The 13805-nt window shown below is 42.4% G+C and overlaps 2 protein-coding genes across 2 annotated transcripts in view; one reads left to right on the forward strand and one right to left on the reverse strand.

The window, feature by feature from the left end:
- Pten (phosphatase and tensin homolog) overlaps window positions 1-10033 on the reverse strand; it is a 66225-nt gene extending 56192 nt beyond the window's left edge. Inside the window, exons 1-2 of the mRNA XM_059253767.1 lie at window positions 9953-10033; window positions 9196-9868 (exon numbers count right to left, since the gene is read on the reverse strand). Coding sequence (XP_059109750.1) covers window positions 9196-9868; window positions 9953-10033 — 754 coding nt within the window. The remainder of the gene's footprint in view (window positions 1-9195; window positions 9869-9952) is intronic.
- Window positions 10034-10089: 56 nt separating this feature from the next.
- Window positions 10090-13367, forward strand: Klln (killin, p53 regulated DNA replication inhibitor). The gene is given in 5 exon segments (XM_059253768.1): window positions 10090-10148; window positions 10202-10587; window positions 11046-11387; window positions 11435-11472; window positions 11474-13367. Coding segments are annotated over 5 exon segments (963 nt in total). The 3' UTR covers window positions 11612-13367.
- Window positions 13368-13805: the final 438 nt, after the last annotated feature.

Raw genomic sequence — 13805 nt, forward strand, 5'->3', positions numbered from 1 at the left:
TATAGTAAGAGAAAAAAAATGGATAAATCTTTATAGGTAAATACATTTTTTGACAATTCCAATTATGAGGCAATATATGCAAATTATTCAAAAAGAAAGACACTTAAGTTCACCATGAATTAGAAAACAATATTAAATTTTGAAGTTTAAAAAAAGGTGATTTTTCTCTTAGTAATCTTTTTATAAAAGGAATTTTCTTGAGTAAGCAAATAAGTTTTTAATTCATAGGCTTAATCACCATCAATCTATTCAGTTGAATTAAAGCAATGATTCATATTTGCTTTTCTTGGTGAATATGAGGCTATTGTAACAAGTCACGTTGGTCTCAAAATATTGATTAGTATATCTAAACAACCCCCCTTCACGTCAAGAATCAAAATTCTAAATCAGTACTTGAATGTCCTAAGAATTTAAAAAGTAAGGCCTTGACATTTTATTCTGTGTAAAGTGAATAGAAAATGAAATTGTAAAATTAAACAGAAAAAAAAATCATAGCAACTAATCTATTCCTAGAACTTATATTTGTGATCTCTAAAAATAAACCAAGAAATTCAATGTCCTTTTTATTCGTAACCATGGTTTCTTTGCATCTCTGGACTAATTGAAAATTGCATCCCCAATTCAGAAAAACTTCACGGCGATTTCAGTTTTTATTTTAGGTGAGTAAAACACTTTAATACAAGCAGGCTGCCAGCAAATAGAAGCTCAGAAAAGAGCATGCATCCGAGTATTTTAATCAAGTAGCCCCATCCTCATCCGGAAAATTAATGATTTTTGTTATTACTTGTCTGAAATTTGCCACTTCACATTAACACATTTAATTTCATCCAATCTGAAGAAACAAAGGTTTAGAGTAAAAGTCTAAGACTAAAGAAAATGTTGAACAACAATAACGGTAAAGATACTAGCAGCAAAGTGACTCCCTAACCGATTACAGAGAAAACTGTTCAAACATGAATAAAAGAATCCTTTTTTTTTTTTAGGGTCTGACTCTAGAACTCATAGTATAGTAGTATGAGGTTACCCAGGATAGCCTCAAACATAAAACAATCCTCCTGCCTCAGCTTCGAGAGTGCTGGAATTACAGGCTTGAGTAACAAACCCGACTTTACCTGCTTCCTTTTAAGTACACCCTCTTTCTGGATTCCCTGGGATACCCTTCTGAACAGCGATTCACACAGGTTTCCTAGGAACAAGTTGAATCTTTCTAACAGAGGTCCAAAATCTCACAATGCAAAAAGACATGAGATATCGTCAAATAAATCGTTTTCTTATTAGGTAAATCTGTAGTGGACAAAGTTCTTATAAGAAACATAAGCCCCACAACAGTCAGAAAACCTAGTTAGGCCCAGCTCCACCATCTAGTAACAATGAGACCTTCTTGAGTCCACAATCTAAGGCAAAGGTACTAACTACACTTACATATCAGACACTTCATCTAGCATTTGAGAGATGCCATGTCCGGCCGATGTCTAAGTGGGGTCGAGTCTTCTGCCACCTCAGTTATGACCAGGCCCACCAAAATGTATCCAGATATTACCAAAAGTTCCAGATGAAGGAGAAGGGGATCCTCCTGACTGAGCACACTATACTCTGAAAACATCACATACTTCTAACAAAAACAAACACCTACAAATCACCGCTTTACCTCATAAAGATGGAAACTGGGGCAGGAACTTAAGCTGTATTTGGGGTCTGGCTAATGCCAAGCTATATTCTTTGCATTCGAACAGGCTAGGCTGCCTTTCTAACTCACAAGGCCTTGTCTACAAAATCAGCATTTTCTTATGTCAGGCTATTTAGGACTTATATGTCTATTGATAAAATGCACCTATACATACTATTAGTTCAAATGAATATACTGTGGAGGCTAAGGAAATGGTTCCATGGGTTACACAAGCACTTACGGTGCAAACACAAAGGTCCGAGGGCAGGTCCCCAGCACCAATGTAAAGCTGTGGATGGTGGTGCACATCTGTAACCCAGCACTGGAGGGCAGGGACAGAAAACAGCCAGTCTAGCCAAACTGGCAAGTCCAGGCTCAAAGAGAGACCCTGTCTCAAAAGACAAGGCAAAGAACATAAGAGGAAGGCACGCATGTTGATTGCTAGCCTACACACACTCATATATACACAGAGTATAACACATCAAGTAAGGTTTGTTTGATGGGAGATAATGTAACACAGAGAAAGACATCCTTAATAATATCTCCCAAAACTTCATTCTAAGAGTAAAAGAAAAACTTAAATGCTCTTTAACCTCTAGTTTAGAGTAACACAAATACTCAAAAACGAGTCTCATTAAAGAGAAAAAATTTTAATGAAAAAAAAAACAGCAAAAATTTGCTTCCAACTTAAACATTTATATTGATTTTATGAATCACTTTTAGGAATACATCTTATGTAAAGATACCTGATTTAAAGCAGAATTGCATACCTTGAGTAATTACATCCTATTCAAAGATTCCAAAGTAAACAAACAAAATTAGGTCTGTAATTGCTAATAAAAAAAAAGAAAAGAAAGAAACTATTCTACTTCAGCCTGAAAATCTACAGGAATTTTATTACTTTTTAAAGAAACAAAGTTATTCTGCAGAGCTCTAACGATACAGCACCTATACACTTGCCTAATACAGTTACACAAGAAGAGAACTAGGGAAATTGATTTAGACAATGTAGCACGGTCAGACATCAAGATATGCAACTCAATTTTACAGCCTGTGTTACACTAAAAATACTGCTAAGTTACAAAACTCAAAAAAAAAAAAATCACAAGAACACAAAGTCATGAAATAGTCAGAGCAGCATTCACTCTGCAATTCAGTATAAATAAGTAGAAACCCCTCTGGAAATGAAGGTGCTCCATTATTAAGGATACTAAACACCTGAAAGGCCAATGCAAGCAAAGTTAGGAGGAGGTACTGTCCCCTGTCACATGCAGGCAGGCAGATCTTCCTCCCTCTCCTTGGTAACAAAAGTGTGTGAGCTTCAGGATGGCTCAGTGGGGTAAAGGCACTTCCTGCAAGCTTAGCAGGCAGAGTATCATTCCCAGTGGCATTGGAGGAAAGACAGAACCAACTGGCTAAGTTGTCCTCTGACCTCCACACTTATGCCACATTTCATTCCTCCCACTCCTGACCCCAAAATAAATGAATGTAATTTTTAAAATAGAGTAAATGAAAAAAAAAAAAAAAAACCATCCCTCTACATTTTTCTTCCTATTTCAAAGTTCTAGTTATGTGGAAAATCTTGGCCAAACATAAAAATGGGGGCAATATTAGAGGATTAACACCAACTTCAAATTCTTACACTAATTCACTGAAGATTATATTGAATACATGTCTGTTCTAATAAATGTAAATTGGCAGAATTGCATGACTACCCCATAAAGCTGAACTTAAGAGGAAATGCTAATATACCTTTACTGATAAAGAGTTTGCATAATTCTCCTGAGTTAATACATTAGAAGGTCTAGTTATCAGTGGTGAGGATTATTCTTTGTGAAAAGTAACTATGATACTAGCTAAGAATGGACACGAATTCCAGACAAACCAGGGCTCCAAGGTGAGAACCTGACCTGAAGGAGCAAATATATCATATCTGTATCACAAATCATAGATGCCATGCATATGCTATATAAACACTCACATATTATGTTATAAATTTCAATCATCTATAGCGTACTAAAAAAAATTAATCTTACAACAGATAGTTTTAAATTCATTATGCTAAACTAAAAGAAAGTTTTCACCTTCCCTTAAAAGTTGAAAGCAAACATTTTCTGCTAAGCATGATTTACTTGCTTTGAGCAACTCTGAGTAAACAGCAAAATTAAATTCCTAAAGGAATCCCCCAATTTAAAAAAAAAAAAGTCATAAAGTTGCAGGTCTCAAACTGAGCAAAATTCATAAACACTGCTCACCCCATAAACGAAAATGCAAAATTTATTGACATATGGGAAATTGTTAAGAGTAGTAGCTATGATTTAAGTATTTACAACGAGGTAAGGTAAATACTACGGTAAGAGAATTGTTTATGTTGTTTGTTGTCTGTTCAGACAGGGTCTCACTGTGGAACTCCCTGCGTAGAACAGGATGGCCTAGCTGCACTAGAACTTAGCAAAATCCTGCCTCCTTCTTGCTGGAATTACTATGTCCATATAGTTCCATCACTTAATCAAGATAAACTTTTGTGGTGGGTACCATTATCTTTCCCTTATTTCAGGTAAAATAAGGCTGAGAAAAGCTAAATAGCATAGAGTCATCCAGCTACTAAGTGACAGCGTCAAGATTACAGCATGGGCACCTGGGCCCCAGTCCACCATTGGCTGCCTAAAACTAGGATGAAACAATGTATAACCTCAGAGTGTAGACAAAACCAGCCATATTTTAATGTAATTTAAAAGAATCATGTTCTAAAACAACCTCCAAAAAGACTCAATCATGTTTTTAAATGACCTTCAAAGCAGTCTGTTCTTTAAGGAGAAAATTCACTTTCTAGAATAGGAGTTTGTTAACTTTATTCTCACATACACACAGAAAATTCAAATATTTATAAGTTAGCGTCACTGTTCATATTTAAAGTGTTGGCTTCGATTTTTAACTATTTGACTAATTAGACAAAACAACACATTTACAGTCTTTTCCAGACCGTATCTATACAGGTCAAGAACATTCTTTTGCTAGCAGATTCACCTGCAATACCCATCTCTCCAGAGTTTCAGTACTACCAACAAGTCTAATGCTGTGAAGACATCCACAAATGTCCTAATGCCAACTGTTGCAATGGAAGAGTGAACAAAACTGAAACTTCCCAGACAAAAAAATCAATTCATTCCTAAGTCACGTTTACTCTAATAAGAACATTTCCCTAAGAAACAGACTTTTTGTTCCAGTACAAATTATTTTAAAAGATGAAACTGCTAGTACCCCTTCTGCAACCAAGGAAGAGAATACAAAATTAGAAGGTGAAACAACAAATCCAATATTCTAATTTCATCTTTCCCAGTACATTCAATACAAACAGAACCAATAAAATATTCCCATATCAAAACATCTTTAAGCACCTAAGAAAGTTATGTGACAGTAGCATGGCCTATAAAAAAGATGAGTAAATGCTATTTCATTTATACTCAATATCAGTGGTATCTCCAAAAGTAATTGCATCAATTTCAAAACTACCAGATATAAAGCGATTACCAAAAATACTGAATATTTACAGAAATCATTTCTGATATAACCATACAAATGTCCTAAATCATGATCTTTAGAACAAATCCTTATAACTTCTTAAATGTAGATCACAAAACCAATTCTCCAATGCTGGTTCTGAAAATCAAGTTTATTTACTGGATGAAAAAAAAAGGGAACAAAACTCAAGAGTCATCAGCTCTGTGTAGTAAAACTTCTGTTTTATGAGCCAGTAGTTTCTACCGGAAAAGAAAAAAAGAAAACAAACAAACAAACAAACAAAACGCTATCCAATAAATTTCTTAAGCTGTATTAAAACTAGTACTGTTTTCTGGAACTAAATACTTCTAAGATGGAATAGGCCTAACATTTCATGGAAATAAAAAACTGTCCTATGTAAACAGGCTTCTAAATTTATCTTTACCAACTCTGAATTTACATACATTATCAATATAAAAATACTGTCTATATTTTGGGCTTACTAAAAAGACTGACACAAAATGAAATAATGAAAACTGAATATTTACTGAAATGAATATTCAAACTTTTTCTTTTCCTACATGAACTATTTTCTCATCAAGTCATCAACACAACTATTTTAGAAGTGGCCTAAAAATTGTTAAATACTGTTAAGCTGTGAACAAACGAACAAACAGCAAACAAAGACAAATTTCAAGCTGTAACATTTGAAAGTAAGAATTGAACTCATTTCCAGAAGGTAAGCTAGTTCGTAATACTTAGGTATATATTTTATGTAATTATAAGAAATTAGACATAATGTTCCACACAAAAATTAGAATATACTATCTGCCTTTCTCCTGTTACTAAAATAAAAATTTTAAAGGCAATGAATCGCCATTTCCTAAAATCAAGTATAAAATTAACATGGTTATATGTCATATTTAATTTGAATTATTTAATTTTTATTTAATATTTTAAAAGCAATCTAAGTCTGCATCACTATACTGTGTCAATTTTTACAATTGACAGTAATGAAATTATATATAACTGAAAATTACTCGTTTTAACGCATTTTACTCTTAAGTAAGTTTTAGGAAAAATGAAATTTGCAACTTATAAAGCAATTACGTAGTCACGTTTTTCAAGAAAGAAACAAATGACTATGAAAATGCAAGACAAAGATCGTAGACTCTGCTTAAAAAAAACCTAGAATTACTTTCAAATTGCCTTTAAGAAAACAGCTAACATTAATAATCACTACAAGGTACTAATATTCCCATGATCAGTATTTGAAAGGATGCACATCTACCAAACAAAAAACTGTAAAGAAGCCTGAGCGCTGCATGTGCTTTAAAGACATGAAATTGTGCAATCTCACAGTTAGCCTATTTTCTAGACTGAGAATAAAACCCAACCAACAAATTCTTACAATAATTCAATTTTGCAAAGGATTTGAAAACTCATTTTCCTCAACTTTCCTCAGAAAGTACATCATTGATGACCCTTCTTTAGCAAATAAAAACATCCCACTTACTACTTTCATAAAGGAATTTAAGTTGGCCAGCTTCGGTGCCCACACTGACCAGTACAAGTCTTCAATGAGCATTTTAACTTCTGCCCCTAAACACAGAACACACTGATGAAGAATCAAGCAAGCCCTCTGGTTTATTATCAAAATTACTGGGAGGACAACTCTCAGAAGAGCAAGGGCCTCACAGACTTTCCCCCACTGACTCTTTTTCATATCAACATCTGGCTCAATAAAACCACAGCTCTAAAAATTAAGTGTTATTAGTCATTTGATGCAATATTTGACACTGCTTTCCATGCATATCATAACTAAAAGTCCAGTTTTAGAGTTCTAAGTCACATAAATTGCACATGCAGGAGCCTATGTACTATGAAATCAAATAAGGAACTGCAATCATGTCACCGCTCATACATAAAAATTTGGCAAAATAATCTTGAAGTCCAATACCCCTGACAATTTTAAATCAAGTGGGAAAAGCAAAACATAAGTGTGCTGTGGAAATTAAGAGAAGCCTGACAACCAGGCATTTCAGATTTTTCTTTGAATGAGAATCTATTTTTTTAATTAAATACTGACTAATCCTTTCTATAGCTAGACTACGCTCACTAATTCACACCAACGGTAAACTGCCTTGAAGCAAGTGGTAACTCAGAATTTTCTCCAGTTACCTTTCGGAAAAGGTCAAGTTCATTCTGAGTAAAGCTTTTCAATTAATGCAAACTTGAAAATTAAAGATTCCTCTTAAAGCGTATTTTTTAACTTAACAGAAAATTAGCCTGTTTCTAAAGCCAAGTTCTTCAGTGAGTTTCATCCTCATTTCAGAACAAAAACTCAGTCAAAATTAGCTATGCATGTTTTATATGCTTCTAACACAATCTCAAAACAAACAAACAAAAAAATCGAACCTCTTCCAAAAAAAAAAAAAAGTCCTCTCCATAATGCTCTAATTATTAGCAGGACATGTATAGACAAGTTGCTGACCTTCTACCTTAAGAAAATGTCTACTGATATTTAATAAGAAATAACTTTTACCAAGAATACCTTATTAACAATTATGCAATTACATAATTTTAACTAAATATTGCTCACTGTTCCAAGTCACATGAAGAAATTTGGGGTCGTAGCAAAAGGCTCAATAGATCTTCAAGCTTGTCATCTGAGACCAGCTGCTTGTGTTTTCACACACCTGACAGACACATCGGCCTCCCAAAAGCTCTCACTATCCGTCAATACTTCCTCCAAAAAAGGAGGGCTCTCTTCCTATCCCTGATCAAAACCAGTACCATACCTGAAACTGCAAAGATAAATGCTTTAAGATAACCACCAACTTTTGAAGTACAAAGGCCTAACTTTTAGACAATCAGAACTATACACCGTTAAAAATTCTTGGGTTTCTGTCTTATTCAACAAGCTGACTCAGTAATTTAAAAAGCTAGCATACCTACAATCTGAAGCCAATGATCCACTCTTGCTAGTATCCCTGGGTATCAGCTGGTTAAATTATACTTGACATTCTATACAAACCAGGGTAAAACCCATGGATAGTCAACGGGTCAGAGCACCTGAAACACAAAAAATATGAGCAGCAAACGCTAGTTCACGATAATACTTAAATTTATGGAGAGCTGAGGTTTAACCTCTGCAATCATTTGCCACACACAATATCCTTGAACTCTCACGGACATCATCATCTGGGATCAAAAACTACTCAATCTCTAGCCTATGACGTCTGGCAAGGCCTAATGAATGTAAAATACGACTGAAAGGCAAATTTCATGCCCCATCCCACGATCCCACGATCCCACCCGGAAACAAAGATTAAATTAACATAGTTCTATTAAAAGGTCCAATAACACATATTCTGGCACTGTCGATCTCAAACTACAAAACTTCTAAACGTAGCTCCGAAGTTGTAATTAGCTCAGTTTAAACGCACAAACCTACTTTTACCCTCAAATGTGCACCGTCTATGCTGAGGATGACTATGCTTATAAAGTTATGCAAATCAGTCCACAAGTCACATTTTAGAAAAATCTATCAACGCAACCCAGGAAACTAACAATCACTGCAAGATTCTGAGGCAATATGCCTACGTGCAGCACGGACTTTCATTTTAATCTGATCTACACCCTAGATCTAGGGCCTAAGTCACGATCTGATCGAAATATGCTTCAACCTCACAGCGTCTATTTTTTGGTTCGTTTAGAAGGCTTGGATTAACGAGCTCGTTAATCCAAAATGTACAGTACTCTGCGTTCACGGACAATAGGAAGGGACCACAGAGCTAGACAAGAAACCAATCCGTGCCTTGACACTTGCAAGCAGGCGTGAGTTCCGTCTAGCTGTACGCTCCCTAGGCTGAATACACTGGAAAAGACACCAAATACACGCTCTAGAAATGTGACCAGTATTAAACGTTATAGTCACCCCAACTACGGAAATTTTTCGCCTCCGTCTACTCCAACGTTATCGGAGTGACAGAAAAGCAAAGAGGAACAGCCGCAGAAATGGATACAGGTCAGATCTAAGTCGAATCCATCCTCTTGATATCTCCTTTTGTTTCTGCTAACGATCTCTTTGATGATGGCTGTCATGTCTGGGAGCCTGTGGCTGAAGAAAAAGGAGGAGAGAGATGGCAGAAGCTGCTGGTGGCGAGGCTTCTTCTGCAGGATGGAAATGGCTCTGGACTTGGCGGTCGCTGATGCCCCTCGCTCTGCTGCCGCTTGGCCCTGGACCGCAGCCGGGTAATGGCTGCTGCGGCTGCTGCTGCTGCTGCTGCTGCTGGATGGTTGCAGCGACTGGGCCTGCTTCTCCTCAGCAGCCAGAGGCCTGGCAGCCGAGGCAGCGGAATGGGGAGAAGACGGATAATCCTCGCAGCGGCTGCCTCCTCCGGCGGCCTCCGGAGCCCGGGCCAGGGGGGGTGCGGCGGCGGCGGACGGGAGGCTTAACACCGGCCCGGGTCCCTGGACGTGCCGCCGCCGCCGCCGCCGTGTTGGAGGCAGGAGAAGGGGAGAGAGCAACTCTCCGGCGTTCCCAGCCCTGGCAATGGTGACAGGCGACTCCGACCCCCTCCCCGGAGCCGCGGCCGCCGCCGCCGCCGCCGCTTCTCCCCCCCGCTCCAGGAGCGGGAGGTGCAGCCGCCGAGCCTGCGCCGGCTCCCGCCCGAGTCCGCGGCTTCCACCGTCTCCCTCCGAAGCCGCTCAGAGGCTGCCCGGTTAGAAGAGACGACGAGGAGGCGAGGCCCGCCGCCGCTGCCGCCGCCGCCGCCCGGCCGGCTCCCCGAGGGCGCTGCCCCCGCGGCTGCTCACAGGCGCTGAGAGGGGCTCTGGGCCGCGGCCGCCGCCGTCTCTCATCTCCCTCGCCTGCGCCGGGCCTGGCCTCACAGCGGCTCAACTCTCAAACTTCCATCATGGCTGCAGCTTCCGAGAGGAGAGAGCTGAGCGCAGCCGCGTCCCGACGCCCAAGCGCGTATCCTGCCGCAGTGCACAAAGAGTCCCGCCACATCACCGTGCGCCGGCCAGCCCGCCCCCTCCGCCGCCCCGCCGGGAGAGCCGGGCGCCTCCGAAGCCGGAGGCGGGGCGGGAGGCGGGCGGGAGGCGGGCGGCCGAGCCCGGGGAAGGGGAGGGGCGGGGCGGGGCGCCGGCGGGACGGGGCGGCGAGCGCCGCGGAGCATGCCCAGTGAGACCCCGGTTCTCTTCCCCGGAGCTGCGCCGGCTTCGGCCTCAGCGCAGAGACCCGGCAAAGGTAGGGCAGGCTGTGGCCGAGGAGGTGAACCTGCGCTCAGCGGGATCGCTGACTGCTTGCTCTCAGGTGGATCGGACTAGCTGGCCGCGCTGGTCAGTGCCTCAGGGGCAGGGCCCTGCGGCAGGGATACCCTGTCCTGCCTCCGTCCCTGGGTTCCCTCCGAGTAGGCTTGCATTCCCTGCCCCGCGCTCTGGTCAGACTGCAGTGCTTCGCTAGGACTTGTCAGCGACAGTCTTTACCTAGGTAGTGCACCTCTCCCCCCACGGTGTCCTCAAGGTGTCAGTCTTTGCACAAAGAACAACCCCCTATTGTGTCTCCCGCGTGGGTCACCTCTTCGGGCTCGGGTTCCCTGCCCCACCTCTTGCCTCCCAGGCAGCTGGGTTCATTTGCCCGAAAGATGAACGCTCCCACCCAAGCATGATGATTGTGCATACGGGGCGTGTGCATACACGTCTCCCCTGAGTTTCTAGGGCTCAGAGGACACCCCTGGGTGCACAAAGTGGATCTCCATGAATAGGGTGCACCCCACACGCACCCCTCTACTGCCGGGTGATGAGCCCAGCGGCTCCCTGCAGCGGGGGGTCCACCGGATCGGTCAACCTCCGTCTTGAAGGGGCTAAGCCTCCCCTCCCCTTTGTGGCCGCTATGAAAACCCGGCAGAATTGGATCGCTGTGGCCAGGTTCTTGCCCCTGTCGGACCGTGCACGGTCCAGGACCCGGTTACTGGGCCGGGGTGTGGAGTATGGAACGGTCGGAAGCTGCAGCCTGCGAGTGGGCGGGGCGAGCAGGCCTGGGAGGGCTCAAAGGCGAGGTGGAAGGATACACGAGCCGCGGTCGGAACTACTTTCAGGAGGAGGTCACGTGTGGTCCTAGTTGGGGAACTTTCCAAATTCCCATTCCCCTATCTGTGTGCTCCTGAGGCTAGAGCTTGGACCCCTCTGCTCTGCTAGATGGCCACCGCAGGTGTGGGCGGCTGGACCCCAGCTCTTCCCGGTGGGAGCGGCGAATAGCACCCACGAGCGGTCCGCAGGAGCGCTGTCGGGGCCAAGCGCCTGGGGAGCTGGTTACACAAGCACCCACATCCAAGCACGTGCCCCCGCCACCCCTCTCTGCTAGCCGCCGCCGGTTTGTGCACGCTGACGCGGAGAGTCCCCAGGCTGTTCCTCCCTTTCGCTTGCAACCCATAGAGCGAGCCAGAAGGCCGAGACACGAGACGCCTGCTCTGGATCTGCCCACCCCGCGCGTTCCCAACCGTGGGAGAAGAGGCTGGGCCTTAGGGGGTCTGACGCATCTCCTTTGCTAATGAAGTGGACCCTCTCTAGATCTGTACTCCCGGGGCAAAAGGGTATCTCCTGTTGCTGCTGGCTGCCTGGGCTTACCGATGTTGCAACAAACTTCCAGTCACTGCCCATGAACTGGTGAGCGCGCCCCACCTACTGTAGACTCAGCCAAGTGACTTATCTGAGCACCTAGTCAATGGCTGTCCGCCCAGAACAAACCTGTCAAGTAAAAGCTTACTGCCGGGATTGGCTGACCTGTCGCGGTTGAGAGAGCTGGTTCAGAAATGCTGATAACTAGAGTGCAAGCCCCTCCTCCCCCACCAACCAGCCACAAAGCAAGCGATCACCTTGAGCTTGGAGAAAAATGACATCAGCGCCAACGTAGGAATTTCTTCCTTTTTGTTCTTTTCCCAGAGGACTTAGTTCTCGGGGTGATAATTTGAGTCCGAAAGTATCTGACTTGAGACCTAAGCTGAGCTGGGTCATTTTAGAAATCTGGAGATTAGTAATCAATTATCATGGGTATTGCAGTAATTGCGAGTAGGTGTTTAGGAAGGCCAGCCGAGGGTTTATGAAGTATAGGAGAAAGAAAATTGCGTATGTGCACAGCATAGTTGCAGGCAGCTCCTGAAGCCTAGAAACCTCAAGAGGCCTGGCTCAGAGAGCCACGGGCCATTACCTAACTCCAGGACTGCTAATTAAACCAGGGATATTTACAGTTCTATTAGAGATCTCTGAGGCCACTCAAACCTTGCATTTAGATGCATCCTTTTAAGATCTCTCTGCAGGAGTTAGCAGCCCAAGCCAAGCAAGCATTGAATGTTTATTGCAGGCTGTTTTTGTGCATGGTTCTGGTCAGCTGGGGGAGGCAGGGAAGACAGATGAGAGCAATTTGAAAACAATAGAAGAAAGACCTCCTTTTGGTTTCTAAAGATGTAAATAAATCTCACCTACACAGCCTAATCTAAGATGGAGATCCATTTTACAAATAGACCCGAAAGTCAAGGTGTTATGTGAGATGCATGGTAAAAACCTAAGTTGTGCCCAGTGGAGTATCTACTACTGCTTGGTGGGGAAAATAAGGATGAAGTTACATCAAGAGAAGTAGGTTGAGAAGGGGGAAATGCCCCACATTTGTTCCTGTCCCCCAGAGTCCCTGTTAACTAGTATCACCCTATTTTGCCTCTTCCCTGGAGCCATCTTGTGTGACTTGTAGTCTAAGGGTGTGTAAGAAGCCCTGACATCTTCCTCTAAAGAAAAAGAAGGGCATTCACTCCTAAGCTTCCTGATGCTGGAGGAAAGAAAGGGGATCCTTTTCTTCTCCCAGAGCATCACTCTAGAGCACAGGGGATGTAGATCAGAACACTGAAACGCTGGAACCTGACACCAGCCCACAGGCACTTCCAAGTGAGGGAAGAAAGCCGGAAACCAGTTAGCTGCTTCCCTGAACGCCCACGTACCTCTACTTTCTAGTGGTGAATGAATAGATAACCGTGTTGGCCAGTGTGTGGCCAGGCTGACAACATCAGCTCATGGTGGGAGTTTCCTCTCACAGCATTAAATATGTTTCTGAAAGAAATACTGATGTGGCCTTTTAAAAAATTTTGGTGTTTTTTCACTTCCTTACTCCACTCAAAGGCTGTGAATAGGCCAGGAGGGGAAAAGCCCAGATAGCAATAAAAAATATTTAATATTTTATTTAAAAAATAAAAATATTTAATGCTTGGCTGTACTGATACTATAATATGCTGGTTTCTAAGCACTTCATTTCCTTACCTGTCTGGATTCAAAACACCTCAGGGAGAAACAGAAGCTTATAACAAAGGAGGAATTATATAAAGCTCCAGGGAGACTAACTTTATAGAATAATTAGAGAGTATGATAAACCAGCTTTAATTATAGTTTCTAGCAGCTGATTCCAAAACTGTATTGTTACTACATGCAAAAGATGGCCGAAGAAAAGATTTTCTTCGTTTCTTTGATAAGTGGGACACCAAGAACTGGATGCGGATAATATAAATAGTTGATGGGCTGCTGTAGGTCCTGCACTAAAGCATCTTGTGTGTGAGCACTCCGTTGCTCTAGTGCCTTTCTCCTTTCC

This window comes from Peromyscus eremicus, chromosome 1 (assembly GCF_949786415.1).
Source record: "Peromyscus eremicus chromosome 1, PerEre_H2_v1, whole genome shotgun sequence".
In the NCBI taxonomy this organism is placed as follows: domain Eukaryota; kingdom Metazoa; phylum Chordata; class Mammalia; order Rodentia; family Cricetidae; genus Peromyscus; species Peromyscus eremicus.